Source organism: Rattus rattus, chromosome 6 (genome assembly GCF_011064425.1).
Source record: "Rattus rattus isolate New Zealand chromosome 6, Rrattus_CSIRO_v1, whole genome shotgun sequence".
NCBI classification, from domain to species: domain Eukaryota; kingdom Metazoa; phylum Chordata; class Mammalia; order Rodentia; family Muridae; genus Rattus; species Rattus rattus.
The window spans coordinates 103,014,265-103,028,890 of NC_046159.1; the positions used below are offsets into that span (position 1 = coordinate 103,014,265).

Sequence of the window (14,626 nt, forward strand, 5' to 3'; positions counted from 1 at the left end):
GTTCATCTTGGTGGTTTTTCCTTTGATGAATATGAAGTGTCCTTCCTTATCTTTTTTGATGACTTTAGTTGAAAATTGGCTTTGTTGATATTGAACGGCTACTCCAGCTTGCTTCTTCGACCATTTGCTTGGAAAGTTGTTTCCCAGCCTTTCACTCTGATGTAGTGTCTGTCTTTGTCTCTGAGGTGTGTTTCCTGTAGGCAGCAGAATGCAGGGTCCTCGTTGCGTATCCAGTTTGTTAATCTATGTCTTTTTATTGGGGAGTTGAGGCCATTGATGTTGAGAGATATTAAGGAATAGTGATTATTGCTTCCGGTTGTATTCATATTTGGATGTGAGGTTATGTTTGTGTGCTTTTCTTCTCTTTGTTTTGTTGCCAAGACGATTAGTTTCTTGCTTCTTCTAGGGTATAGCTTGCCTCCTTATGTTGGGCTTTACCATTTATTATCCTTTTAGTGCTGGATTTGTAGAAAGATATTGTGTAAATTTGGTTTTGTCATGGAATATCTTGGTTTCTCCATCTATGTTGATTGAGTTTTGCAGGATACAGTAACCTGGTCTGGCATTTGTGTTCTCTTAGGGTCTGTATGACATCAGTCCAGGATCTTCTGGCCTTCATAGTTTCTGGCGAAAAGTCTGGTGTGATTCTGATAGGTCTGCCTTTATATGTTACTTGACCTTTTCCCTTACTGCTTTTAATATTCTTTCTTTATTTTGTCGTTTGGTGTTTTGACTATTATGTGTGGGGAGGTGTTTCTTTTCTGGTCAATCTATTTGGAGTTCTGTAGGCTTCTTGTATGCCTATGGGTATCTCTTTTTTAGGTTAGGGAAGTTTTTCTTCTATGATTTTTGTTGAAGATATTTACTGGTCCTTTGAGCTGGGAGTCTTCACTCTCTTCTATACCTATTATCCTTAGGTTTGATCTTCTCATTGAGTCCTGGATTTCCTGTATGTTTTGGACCAGTAGCTTTTTCCGCTTTACATTATCTTTGACAGTTAGTCAATGATTTCTATGGAATCTTCTGCTCCTGAGATTCTCTCTTCCATCTCTTGTATTCTGTTGGTGATGCTTGTATCTACAGCTCCTTGTCTCTTCTTTTGGTTTTCTATATCCAGGGTTGTTTCCATGTGTTCTTTCTTGATTGCTTCTATTTCCATTTTAATTCCTTCAACTGTTTGATTGTGTTTTCCTGGAATTCTTTCAGGGATTTTTTGTGACTCCTCTCTGTAGGCTTCTACTTGTTTGTTTATGTTTTCCTGTGTTTCTCTAGGGGAGTTCTTCATGTCTTTCTTGAAGTCCTCCAACATCATGATCAAATATGATTTTGAAACTAGATCTTGCTTTTCTGGTGTGTTTGGATATTCGTGTTTGCTTTGGTGGGAGGTGGGCTCCGATGATGCCATGTAGTCTTAGTTTCTGTTGCTTGGGTTCCTGCGCTTGCTTCTTGCCATCAGATTATCTCTAGTGTTACTTTGTTCTGCTATTTCTGACAGTGGCTAGACTGTCTTATAAGCCTGTGTTTCAGGAGTGCTGTAGACCTGTTTTCCTGTTTTCTTTCAGCCAGTTATGGGGACAGAGTGTTCTGCTTTCGGGCACGTAGTTTTTCTTCTCTACAGGTCTTCAGCTGTTCCTGTGAGCCTGTGTCTTGAGTTCACCAGGCAAGTCGTTTGTAGCAGAAAAGTTTGTCTTACCTGTGGTCCCCAGGCTCAGGTTTGCTCGCGGGGTGTTGCCTATGAGCTCTCCACGGCCTCAGCAGCCAGGAAGATCTGCGCCGCCCCTTCCGGGAGGTTCCGTGCACCAGGGTTCCAGATAGCTTTTGTTTTCCTCTGGGATCAGTACTGTGTGCATCGTGCAGTCTCTTCTGGTTTCCCAGGAGTGTCCGCCTCTCTGAAGGTTTAGCTCTCCCTCCCACGGGATTTGGGTGCAGAGAACTGTTTATGCGGTCGGTCCCTTCAGGTGCGGTGTCTCAGACACAGTGGATCTGCTGCTCCTGGGCCCTCCTCTGGTACCCAAAGGCCGTATACAGTTTCCTCCTGGGCCAGGGATGTGGGCAGGGGTGGGGCAGCGTTGGTGGTCTCCTCCGCTCTGCTGCCTCAGGAGTACCCGCCGGACCAGGCGGCAAGAACTCCCCTCCAGGGGGCCTGGGAGCAGAGAGCTGCTGAAGGCAGGGATCCTCCGCTGGTCCGGGACTCACCACCATTTGATTTTTTAAAGTGATATTTCTGTCCCAGACACTTTTGAAAATTAAATATATGTAGTAACTCATTGCTGCTAAAATGTATGGTTCTAGATATTAAATGTAAATTGTAATACCTCTACACAGTGAACATTACTTGTCTCCTTTGGATAGGAGTCACTTGAGGCTCGGTTATCTGCCCCAAATCATGCTTGTGTGTGATATAGTTTCTGCCTCTGTGTTCAAGCAGCCATGGACACAAGGCATGGATAAGGAGACACAAGACATGGCAGCTGCCTGCTAGTGTCTCTGTTGAGTTCTAACGACAGCGTCTGGAAGATAGGCAAAGATCTCATAGAGGAATTTCACCCTACTCTTTCAATAAAGACTTCATACTTCTGGTGCAGGATAGTTGTGGGATTAAAAAGAAAAGAAAAGAGCAAACAAACAAACAAACAAACAAACAAAAAAAGCCAACGAGGGGAGACAGAGATGCAAGGATTCTCTGTCAATTACTTTTCTGTTTCTGTGATGAAAACCATGACATTAGAGACCATCATAGAAGTGAAATGCCTTCACGTGAGCAGGTATGGCAGATGATGGATCGTGTAGCTGGGAGCTCAGATCCTGGACTGTAAGAGGCAGAGAGAAGAGACTGGAAGAGGCAGACAGAGGCTTTGTGAGTCTCCAGGTCTGCCCTCAGCGACGCACTTTCTCCAGCAAATATGTAACACCTAAGCCTCCCCAAGTAACATCAGCGACTGGCGACCACGTATGAAAATGCCTGAGATGGGGGGGGCACGTTATCATTTCTACCACCACAGATGCCTTTGTGTAGATGGAAAACTGTGAATTATCTGCTGATAGTTTCATGTTCTTATTTCAGATTCCCTGGAGGAAGGGTCCTAGAGCATCCATAGTGGGGATATTTGTTTATATAAAATAAATCCCAAGTCCAGCTCTCAATCATTGATACACATTGGAAAAGTACAATTCCATTTACTTTTTTAATCATTTTTTTCTCTAAGATTCAAATGGACAACAGCAAAAAACAGGTGCTGCCTTTTAAATGTATTTTATCTTCCAAAAGAAAGTTGGTGTGGGTTCCATTGATTAATTTTATCTTTTTCAGCCACCCATTCTTCGAGCTGCCCATCAATAGGTCAGCACAGTGACCTACTGAATAGGCCAGCACAGTGTGAAAGCAGAGCTCCCCACAGGTCGGTGCAGGACAAACCAGGAGGGGATAAACATCTGTATTCAGATGGTTTTTGCCATTGCTTCTCAGCCTTTCCCTAAGATCTAGTGCAGATGATTTTTATCACGTACTTCTCTGCTGTTGTTACCGTGCAAAAACAATCCTTGAAGCTAGTCGTGGCTCTCAACCTTCCTAATGCTGCAACCCTTTAACACAGGTCCTCCTGTTGTAATGACCCCAACCATAAAATTGTTTTCATTGCTACTACATAACTGTAATTTTGCTACTGTTAGGAACTGTATTGTAAATATCTGATATGCAGGATATCTGACATGTGAAGCCCCCCAATGGGGTCGAGACCCATAGGTTGAGAACACTGCTTTAAGGACTGGCTTTAAAGATGAGATGTGTGCCAGAACTCTTTTTAAATAGAGTATTTATTTATTTATTTGTTTGTTTGTTTGTTTATTTTATTTACATACTTTATATCTAGGTCACAGCACCCTCTTCCAGTCCCTGTTCAGACCCTTATCCTCCCTGCCCTTCTCCTCTGAGAAGGAGCTGGGGGCTGGGTATCATCCCACCCTGGTATATCAAGTCACCACAAGACTAGGAGTATCCTCTCCCACTGAGGCCAGAGAAGGAAGCCCCATTAGGGGAAAGGATCCACAGGCCTTGCCTTAAACAGATCTCTGCTCCCCACTGGAGTGATCTGCCTGCTACCCTTCCCTCACTTGCACTGACGATTTGCTTGCCAGTGTCTTAAATGTTCTTTAACCATCCTGTGATCTATGTGATGGAGGATCACAGACGTCAGGTTGATTGTACCAATCATTTCAGAGGCATTCCCTAAACACTGAAGTGAAGTCCTTTTAGATATGTCATAAGAGCACCATGTCAGCTCCCAGCATTGCTGGCTTTTTCTCTTACTTCTGCCAGCTACAGGGGATTAGAGGAACCCTGGTTAGCCACAGTGGTGCCCAAAGCAGGCTGGATAATCATTGTGGGGTCACTCAGAGCTTCAGTGGTGGTGATTATGGTCAGCTATGATGAGGAACGAAGTCCTTTTCCTCATCTTCATCTTTAGATTGTTAAACTCTTGCTGTCTGAGCCCCGTTAAAATGCTCTGGGGTCCCTTACCAGTATAGAGGCATAGACCCAGCAAGTCTTGGGGCACACTGTGGCTTCCTCTCAGTGAAGAACAGAGGGAAAGGCTCTGCAAGGTCTTTGCTGCCTCAGTCACTGTGCAGAGGGCAGCAGCCATGGCAATTGAGCTGCCAGGGAAAGCCGTCTGGGATTCCTCCCTAAATCATTGGCTTGAAGTGCTCTCTGGAGGTAGCAGGAGCTCTTTAGATGGAACTGGAGGGGTTGTGATCCTCCTGCTCCTGATCTTGTTGCAGCTTTCTTGTCAGAAACTGAACAAGCCTGGAGTATGTGGATCTCCAGAAATGAGTCAAAAAGTGCCTTCCGACTACGAGAGAGTGAAGTGGCCCTTTTATGTCACCTTCCTTCACGGATGTTGCAGTGTTTTGACTTAATTTGGTCAGCTGTGGTGTGTCCCAAAGCACTACGGTTGTTACTCTAAATTTTATGAAGAGTTTAAGGGGTACATTAGATTGTTATTGACTTGTGAAAACTCAAGGGGAAGGGTAAATGTTACCACTGCAGGATCCACAGAATTCTTGATATAGCATTTATATAATTTAGAGGCAAATGGAAACAATAAAGTGAGTCTCACCTTTCAGAGATTCAGAATAATTCACTTAAGAAAGCAAGACAGACATTTTAAAAGAAATACATACCCTAAGGTAGAACCGGTATGTAGCATAGGACTCAGAGAAGGTTTAGAATTCATTTGGCAAATGTTTCGTTGGACATTTTTGGAGAACATTGCCACAAATGGGCTTTGAGGAACATCTAGATTTAGGCACAGGGTTAGGAGAGGGAAGGCTGTTATGGATAGGAAGATTGGGAAACAGGCGTAGAATTGGGGAAGGCCTAAGAAATTTGCAGTTAGTTTAGCTTAGACATAAAGGTAGAACTTCATCAGCACATTGAGGACGGGGAGCTCCATGAGGAAGGCCATGAATACCATCCAAACATTTCAGAGTAATTAACAAATGGGACATATGGAAGCTTGATTATATGTGCCTTTATTAGTAATGATTTCTGCATGCCAGCTGCATCCCACAGGAAGATTCAAGGTTACTTAGCTCTTTAGGGGAGTGACAAGGATTCTTGACTCTCAACCAACTACCTGCCAGTAGCAGTCATGGGTATAAACTTATAAACTCTTCTTTATTTCCTTTCACGTCATACATAATAATTTTCAGTGGTAATACTCTCTACCAACATGGGTCAAAAGTCACAAGGATCATGTCTCTAAAGACTCAACTGTCTTAGTACCAGGACCATATTTGGAACTCCTAAGCAGATTCATTCATCAATTTTAAACATTTGAGCATTTGCTGAGGACCAGATTCAATCCTCAGTACCAAGGGAGGACATAGTAATAAGAAACAAAACAACAACAAAAAATACATATGAGAAAGCTCCAAGAGGTTTAGTAGAGTCTTGATGTACAGAGAACCAACTAAGCTGGGGACTTTAAAATAGTTTTACAATTGTCATGTCAAATTGTTAATCTTGACTGGCCTTGGATGGCCTTGATGTGACTAATAAGTTATCTTACTTAAGCATGACAAATAGAACCTACATAAAGAGTAGGTGCCATATTGGTAGAGAATGGTGTCAGCTCAGAGGGTGGAAGAAATGGGTCTAACTTGATACCTTCAGAATAGACTGGGTGAGGGATTCAAAGAAGGAAGTAGCAGTCAGACAGTAGAATGATGAAGATTCCAAACTACGCTTGCAGAAGAAGGGAATTAATTGCTAACCAGACACTGAGAAAGGGAGAGGCCAGTGTATTAAACATTTCCAGTCTAACACTTGGAGGACATGTGATGCGATGGTGTATCTATAAACAGCTGAGCTGTATGCATGACGGTTATTCCATCTGGAAAATGGAAATTCTCAAAAGGGTAGACTTTTATCCTATTTCCGAAATACAGCGATGAGATGGTGTGTGTGTGTGTGTGTGTGTGTGTGTGTGTGTGTGTGTGTGTGTGTGTGTGTGTGTCTTCACTTTTCCCATCACACCGAAGGAAGCCCTTTCCTGTAGCTGGTGAATGGAAGAGACCCCAGAGCCCACTTAGGTGGCCTTTCTATCTACCAAGACAATTAATTTTCAGTTATTCTTTTCCAGTTAATTTCATTTCTTCAGTTTCACTGTCTGTGTGCCTGTGTGTGTATGTGTGTGTGTGTGTGTGTGTGTGTGTGTGTGTGTGTCTGTGTGTGTGTCTGTGTGTCATGTGCATGGTGGATCCACACATATACCTGTGGGTGCATCTGCTCCTGAGGATGTCAGAGGAGGATTTCAGGTGTCTTCTTCTACAACTCTCTGAATCACAGGGTCTCTCACTAAACTTGCCTAGGCTGGCTGGCCACCAAGGTCCTGGATCGACCTTGCTCTCCCTACCACTGCTATGGTTATAGGCACACAGGGCCATGCCCAGCTCTATAAACATTTTCTTAAAAATTTGTGCTAGAGATTTGAACGCAGGTCCTCTTGTTTTCATAGGAGGTTTTCCTGTCCGCTGAGCTGTTCCTCCAGTCGGTAACATCCCTTAGCTCTCCAGTTTCATGCATATTGGCCAGGGTGTTTTGGGAAACTGGTGATAGTCTTCTTACTCTCGCTTTGTCCTGTGATTAACCTTGTCACCAAATTTATTCTTTTGGTTCACCTTTCCTCGTCCTGTAAATTATGCAGATTTTCTGCCCACAGTTAGTTTTAGGATGTATTTTTGAAATCTCCCTTTTTGTTGTTTAGGACCTGCGGAATTACTGGACATGGCAGACAGTGAAACGTGAGTGTTGCCTTTCCTTATAGAGTCTAATCGGTTGTAGTCAAGGCATATCCAGTCCACGAGGCATATGACATAGTGTTAATTTCACCGATTAAAATCTGTAATAATTTCTATCGTGATGATTATATGCACCGTCAATGCTATCCCTGTCATTACCTGACGCACCCTGGCAACAAGGTTCTTTTACACCAGCACTTGAACTGCTGACAATAAATGAGTGCACGGATCTCTGTCTCCACCATATGTGGCATTTTCCTCGCGTGGGCTTTGTGAGAAAATGAAGCCCCGATGCCTTAAGACATTTGCCGCATGTAATGGCACAACTTCTGTTTGTCAGTCTGTGCTAGAGCGAGTCATGTGCCACCCCTGGAGAGCTGGAAGCACAGTCATTCAGTTATGAGCTCTGGGACGGTTCCTAAACTGAAAACGTTGGTTTTCATCTTTCCTTCTTATTCTTAATGACACCCAAATAACTACTCTCTCACTGACGGGAATAAGAAAAAGATGAACAATTGACTCTGAAGGCCAGAGTGGGAACTACCAGAGAGTTTTCAAAAAAGTTAGACGAGGGATAAAGATGAGTGGGTTTAGAGAGAAATGACCTGGTAACCAGAGAGCTGATTACCAACAGAAGTGGAGAGAAGAGAAAGCAAGTGAGAAGGGAGATAGCTTGGAACTGGACACAGAAAAGCTAGCCACCGATCCAGAGATGGCATGGTTGTGAATGGGGACACCACATCCTGGGTTGGCTACTCAGTGGTCGACGTTTGATTTTTCATGAAGCATGCTGGCACTGAGCATCTTTCTATCTTGGAGCTCAATAGCTTCTTCCTTGGCCCACCCGTGAGACGGATGAGGGTCTGTCTTTTTGATCTTTTTCTTTTATTTTGCCACTTCCCACATACACGAGAGGCTGGTCTCAGGCCTGTTGCATTCTTAGGAGAATCTGAGACTGTGAGCTCTGCTGGAGTCTTCCAGAGCTTCTCAGCTATCCCTTCACCACTTAACAGGTCTAATCCACTATCGGTCGAATAGGGAAAGAAGTCAGTCTGGCTCTTTAAGTTGAGTTCTCAGGACATACTCGTGAAAGTCACAATGGCTTCTACCATGTTTGAAGGGCAGGACTGTGTGAGCTCCATGGAGAGCCCTTCATGCTCTCCCTCAGTGTTTTGACATAACTGCACAATTTGCTTGCTAAGTATCATTGATGTATATCCTAAATCTAATAATAGTAGTGATTTAAAAAAAAGTATCCCCAAACCACATCCGGTTTAGACAAGCGGCTAAAGTTAGACCATGTTAGGTACATTAATGAGTGACTTAAGGAGTTTGCAGACATCCCTGGGCCACCTCCCTAGCATGTACTGCTGGCCTAGGTCTCAGCTTCGCACAAGGGAGGAGGCTAAAGAGCACACAGCATCAGCCACAGAGCAGGATAAGTCCCTCATCCTTTCACTCTATCACCTCATCTGTCTCCAACCCATGCCTGGTTCCTTAATCTTTGATTTAGGGGCGAGACTGCACTGCACAAGGCCGCCTGCCAAAGGAACCGGGCTGTATGCCAGCTTCTGGTGGACGCAGGAGCATCTCTGAGACAGACAGACTCCAAGGTAACAGGATGAACGAGTGCAAACATCCTCCCACTGTGAGAGATTGCAGGCACCATGGCCTGCACTTGTACCCACAGCACAGGCATCCTTTCTGTGCTCATGGAAGGGCCTAGAGCTTTGGGAAAAAGGAGGAAAAAATAGAGTGCTTCATTTAGAGAAACTGCAGTTTAAATGTAGAAGCACAAAGGGAGGGTGTGTGTTCGCCTGTGGTACTTTATCAACCCCACATACTAAAGAGGGGCATGGGACTAGAGATGTTCTGCTGAAATATCAGCAGGCCAGGGGTGGGAGGTGAGACCCATAGCCAGAGAATGGGAAGGAGGTGGAATGAATGTCCTAGCCTGATTACCAAGGAGCCTTTTTAGCCCCACATCAAGGCAGTGTAAACGCTAATGTAATTTATGGTCATCTTCAGCACCAAATCGAATATGATTTAAAATCTGTTTCCACTGCCTGACGTATGGTTGCCAAAGTGACTGCCTACCTACCGACTCCCCAGACGGTGGGATCTCACCATGACATCTAACAGTTCTAAACCTGATAGATCTGCATCACTCTGTATTTTTCACCAAATGTACTTATTTAAGATGCATGTGTGTTTATGTGTGAGAGAGTGTATGGATGTGTATCACATGTGTTCAAGAGTCTATGGAGGTCAAAAGCGATAGTGTATTCCCTGGAACCAGGGTTGCAAAAGGTTATGGTCCACTGTATGTGTGCTGGGATTCTAACCTGGGACTTCTGCTAGAGCTCAGAATGGCTGAGCCTTCTTTCCAGCCCCTGTTACCTTTACATTTTCGGAGAGTCTTCCTATGCATGTTTTCTTACGTTATTCTGTAACTGTCAACCACAGAAGTGTGCGTGAAAAACTATTACTGACAGGAATGGGGGCAGGAAGTCAGGAGAAGACCAGCTGTTGCACTAACTGTTGACTTGTAGCCTGAAGCAGGCCAGCCCTCCTCATTCATTGACAGAATATCCTACTGCCTTATTAGGACGAAGAGGGACAAAGAGTAACGTAGTCCACTTTCACTTATCACTTTCATAGCCTGGATTTCTGCCTCACAGTGTCACTTACTTATGTCAAGGAGGCTTGAAATGTGGTTACTTTCTTAGGTGAGTTTGTTTGTTTTTTTGATATTTTATGTTTTCTGAAAATTTTACATTTCTTCTCCTCTGTCAGTGGATAGAGAATCTCCAAGACACAGAGTTGATATGTGGAGTGTAGGAGGTCAGGTCCTGAAACTCAGTGGAGTTGAGCAAGGACAGAGATAGGACTAGAGACAGACAGGTGGACAGACAGACACGTGCACACACACACACACACACACACACACACACACACACACACGGAGATGGGTGGTGACAGAGGGGGGAATGAGTCATTGATGGGGTCTATCATCAGTTCTGAGAAGCACACAGAGTTTTGAAAGACTTTGAGTAGACAATAAGTCCCATTACTAACTGTATCACTATAGGTGCAAGGAAGACTTTTAAGGTATGGGTGAGGCTTTCATTAAACAGGAGTAGGTTTTGAGCCAGTAACCCTAGCCATGGCATGTGTACATAGAACTTAGAAGCCTGATCATTGCTGTAAACTCCATTAGCTTTAGTTAAATGATGAGAATCTATGTATGTACAGTGTGGGCCATGGGCTTTTCTTGAACAGCAAACCTTGTGACATAAGTTGCCTTGTGAGTGGCCCTCTCACTTCTGAGTCAGTTATATTACATGGAATTCTCCTCTCCTTTGACAACCCATTGGAATCCCTGCTCCCTGGCTGCCTCAGCTTCCCCCTCAGCTCACCAAATGCACCTTGGCTATGTCTTGGTGTATAGATAATGTGTTACCTGTTTAGTCAGTCATTTTAAATGACATATAAATGCTTGAGTGGCATTTCTTTTCAGATGGCATCACACTGGAGTGTTACAGTGCTTAACTGAATCCAGAAACACATACTTTGTAGACAGAGTTAGTCTGGGCCACACTGGGGAAGAGTGACTTGGCCAAAGCAATTCAGACCACAGTAGGGTTGCTGCCCACTCATCACACAGTGGCTGGGCCTGTACACAGTTCAGAAACTAAAAGCACAGGGAAGAGACACAAGAACAAGAGGGACAACCTGGAATTCATGAGGTCCAGCCTGGGGACAGTTGCCTTTTATTTTCTAATTTTCTTAGATAAATGGACTCAAGGTATTTGAGACCCCTTCCCTTTTGAATTATAAAAGTGTACTTTTTTTCAAAATATAAATAGCTGATTAATTTTTATGATCCCACATGGAAAACTAGGCATATAGACAAGCACATAAAGAAAAACAAAAGTCACTTGAAATACCCTCACTTAGAGATAGACGTGATTAAACTTAATCTCTATTTACATGTAGGCATGTTCGTTTGACTCTTGGTTTTTAGAACCAGTTGGAATCATATCATACATGTTACTAAACATTGTAACTTTTCCATGCAAAATTAGGTTCTGTACACCTTACCACATAGTAACATAGCTGAGCTTCTCTCCTTTGTCAGAATCCTGTAATCTAACCAATTCTGTAACCCAGTGCTACATAAAAGCTGGATATACCCGAGAGTGGAACTTCTCTTGGAACCCTTAGGATAGAGGCACTGTCCTAGTGGAGCTTTATCTTAGCAAAGGACTTACTACAAATCTGCTCAGAGGTTCCCTTCACCCCACTTTTCTGGATATTTAGAAGGTAGGGATGTCAGCCTTACCATTATCCAAGTGAAGGCAAGACCCAGCCACAGTTGGGCAAGAAGAAGTTAGAGGAATCTTAAGCTAGTGATTCAGTTCTGGGTGCAAACCAAGTCAGTGAACTGATAGGAAGACGGGTGTTGAAATCAGCAAAGGAAGAGCCTTCTAGATGACCCACGAGCTGTCACTCTTCCTCTCAGCTTCTGCTGCTCAGTCCCCAGTGTCAGCGGAGAGTAATTCTGAACTAGAAATACGACCCCATGCTTCCCTGATTTCATTCAGTGTTTTTTCTGTTCCTCTCTGAAAAGTACTTGGCACTCAAACTCACTGCACACAGATTCTCCCCACAGTCTCTCCCCAATCTCAGGGAGATTCCACGACTTCTTGTTTACCAAGGCACACCCTTTCCCATTACTCTCTAACTTACCACCACACATTGCTACGATTCTGACTCTAGACGTAATAGATTCAAAAGCATCTCATGCTCTCTGAGGCATCAAACATGGAAGAAGGCTCTGCAGTGATGCATCCTTGGCTGATCGCTGTGTGTTATATATGGACCTCATCTCACACCAGCTAATTGTTTTTCTTCTGCTCCCTGTAGGGAAAGACACCCCAAGAGCGAGCACAGCAGGCTGGGGACCCGGATTTGGCTGCTTACCTAGAAAGCCGACAGAACTATAAGATCATTGGCCACGAAGACCTGGAAACTGCTGTTTGACCCTGGTAGACAGTCAAGAAGAACTTGATCAAGCGTATCACCTGCGCCCTCCCAGCCACTGGGCAGCTCCCCTGGAAGAAGCTAACGGAATCCATATCCGCCTCTCTCCCGCAAGGCTCTCTCTGAGAAAATGCTATCAGGTTTTAAGGGCTACGGGGATGTACAACAGGACATGATAGCCCATTGAGAAGGGGGCAGGCTACCGGAGATTTGTGGAGTACACGTTCCACAAAATCTGATCCTTATTGCTTCCAGCAAGTAGCATGGACTTCTGTGTTCACCCCTCTAATTTATTTTAAAGATTCTGAAGATTTTCACTGCTCCCCCCTCCCTCTTGGCATCCATCTCTCCCCTGTACCTCATAACTCTACTGTAATCACCCATCGACTTAGAAAACATGCTCTCGTCTCTTTATTTTCAGTCTTCCAACCACAACATTGTCTAAAGGTCTTTGAAACCCTCCCGGATGTCTTACAGAAATATATCTATGAAACCACTTCCATTTGCAGACTAAATATACCAAGAGTAGCTAGTGGCTTTGCATGTCCCCACCCCCACCCCCGGGTTTCATCACATAGGAGCTGGGAAGTGCCACGGGGCTAATGTCAACTTGTGTGCTCTGTCTCTGGGGTACAGTGAGGTAGTATGGGAGCTGTCTGTGCCTGAGGTACTTCACAGATGTTACCCAGAGATAGCTCAGGCGGCTGGGCTGTCAGTGACAGGAAGGACTGGTTCAGCTTGGGCTATCTGTACAGCTCTGCACTGCCTGCGTGCAGCCGTCTTCGCCTTCTGCTGCAATAGAGATGAGCCAGGGAGGCAGTGAACCCCCATAACTAGTTTACAGAGTCGTGTGATTCTACGTGCTGTTTCAGTGGCAGGGTTGAACCTGTCTTGGGCAGCGGTTATAGGAAATGGAGCACTCAGATGTTTAGTCCTAATCTTCGTAAAGTGATAACAGAAAGCAGTCTAATCGACTTGAAAAACATTGCAAAAATGAAAGCAGCAGTGTATGTCACAATAGTACAGGAGAACAGCCTTTGGCATTTGGGGCTGAGGCTAATAGCTACAGGCTCATGGATACCGTGGCGAAAGGGAGTTTGTGTGTGTGATTCTAAAAGTTCAGTTTTCAGGACATCAAGGAAGGCTTGACCCAAGGAAGGCCACATTTCACCAGGACCATGGTCAGATTCTCAGGACGCCTGGCCCTTCCTGGTCTGTGCTTCACCTATGACTTTTTAGGTTCTGAGATCATGTCTGATGACACCATTTCCTGTGTGTTAGGGGGAATCTATTTTGCTCCTTTTCCTACTTTATTTTCTCCTCTTACAAATTTCTTAATATAGGCCACTGTGGCAGAAATGGTTTCTAAAATTGTCACTTCTGTTCCTGTCATGGATCGGGTGGGACCTGGTAGTAAGGAGGAGAAAATACCCAACCTCCTCGACTTAGAGTGTAGGTCAGAAATATAAGTGGGGTATGCAATCGTTTCCTTCTGCTTTCTTCCATCTTTCTCCTAAACACAGCAAAATGCTTCCTCTGCATTTCTGCACGTGACCTTTAACCTCACAGTCCAATGGGGACAATTTACTCATCAGAATCACGCATCATCATCTTGAAAGGACGGACATGATGTGCCATATTAGGTGTAAGGAGGCTTTGAGTGGGAAGGGATTTCATTACCAGAGACTCCCAATAGTGATTTCAAGATCAAACTTGGCATCGTATCCAGCTGTGAGGAAATGGGTTGGCTAAGAATAATGTGTTTCTAGGCATCCATCTCAGAGCTGGAACTCTCTCTGGACTAGATCATTTCCAGGAGTTGGAGTCGCCGGGTTTCTGTTAGGAGTTTTCCAGTTGTTGAGGCTGTCAAGGAAATGTTGTGATGACAAACCTAATCCTTAGAACAGACTGGAGCCTGGCTCTGACTGGAACCTTCTACCCCCTCGATTAAGCCAAGCAGTTGGTTATCCAGCTGGCCACTGCTGAGATGCAGGACCGTATTTTCATCAACCACCATCTCATATTTCCCCGAGAAGGTTTCAGAACAGCCCAGAGAAAATTTAGGCTCGATGTGGTTACGAGCCAATTTCAATAACTCCCAGATAAGTAAATCCCTAGAATGAAGGTAGATGGAGTACTGACTACTGTAAGGGTCCCAGCGCTGTAGAAATTTATTCTCAAACACCTAAAAATAATTTAGATAGGATATTACCGCAGAGGAGCAACGTACTCTACATGATCCATTTCTGGAAAATACAGCACCTCTAAAACTTGGGATGGC

General features: G+C 44.3%; 1 protein-coding gene across 8 annotated transcripts in view; it reads left to right on the forward strand.

Annotated features, from left to right (window-relative positions):
- The window catches only part of Dgki (diacylglycerol kinase iota), a 441,511-nt gene extending 427,805 nt beyond the window's left edge, over positions 1 to 13,706 (forward strand). For all 8 annotated transcript variants that reach the window (XM_032906753.1, XM_032906748.1, XM_032906750.1 and 5 more), the window contains 3 exons: positions 7,266 to 7,302; positions 8,813 to 8,912; positions 12,229 to 13,706. In XM_032906753.1, coding sequence (XP_032762644.1) covers positions 7,266 to 7,302; positions 8,813 to 8,912; positions 12,229 to 12,345 — 254 coding nt within the window. In that variant the 3' untranslated portion in view covers positions 12,346 to 13,706. The remainder of the gene's footprint in view (positions 1 to 7,265; positions 7,303 to 8,812; positions 8,913 to 12,228) is intronic.
- The last annotated feature ends 920 nt before the right edge of the window (positions 13,707 to 14,626 follow it).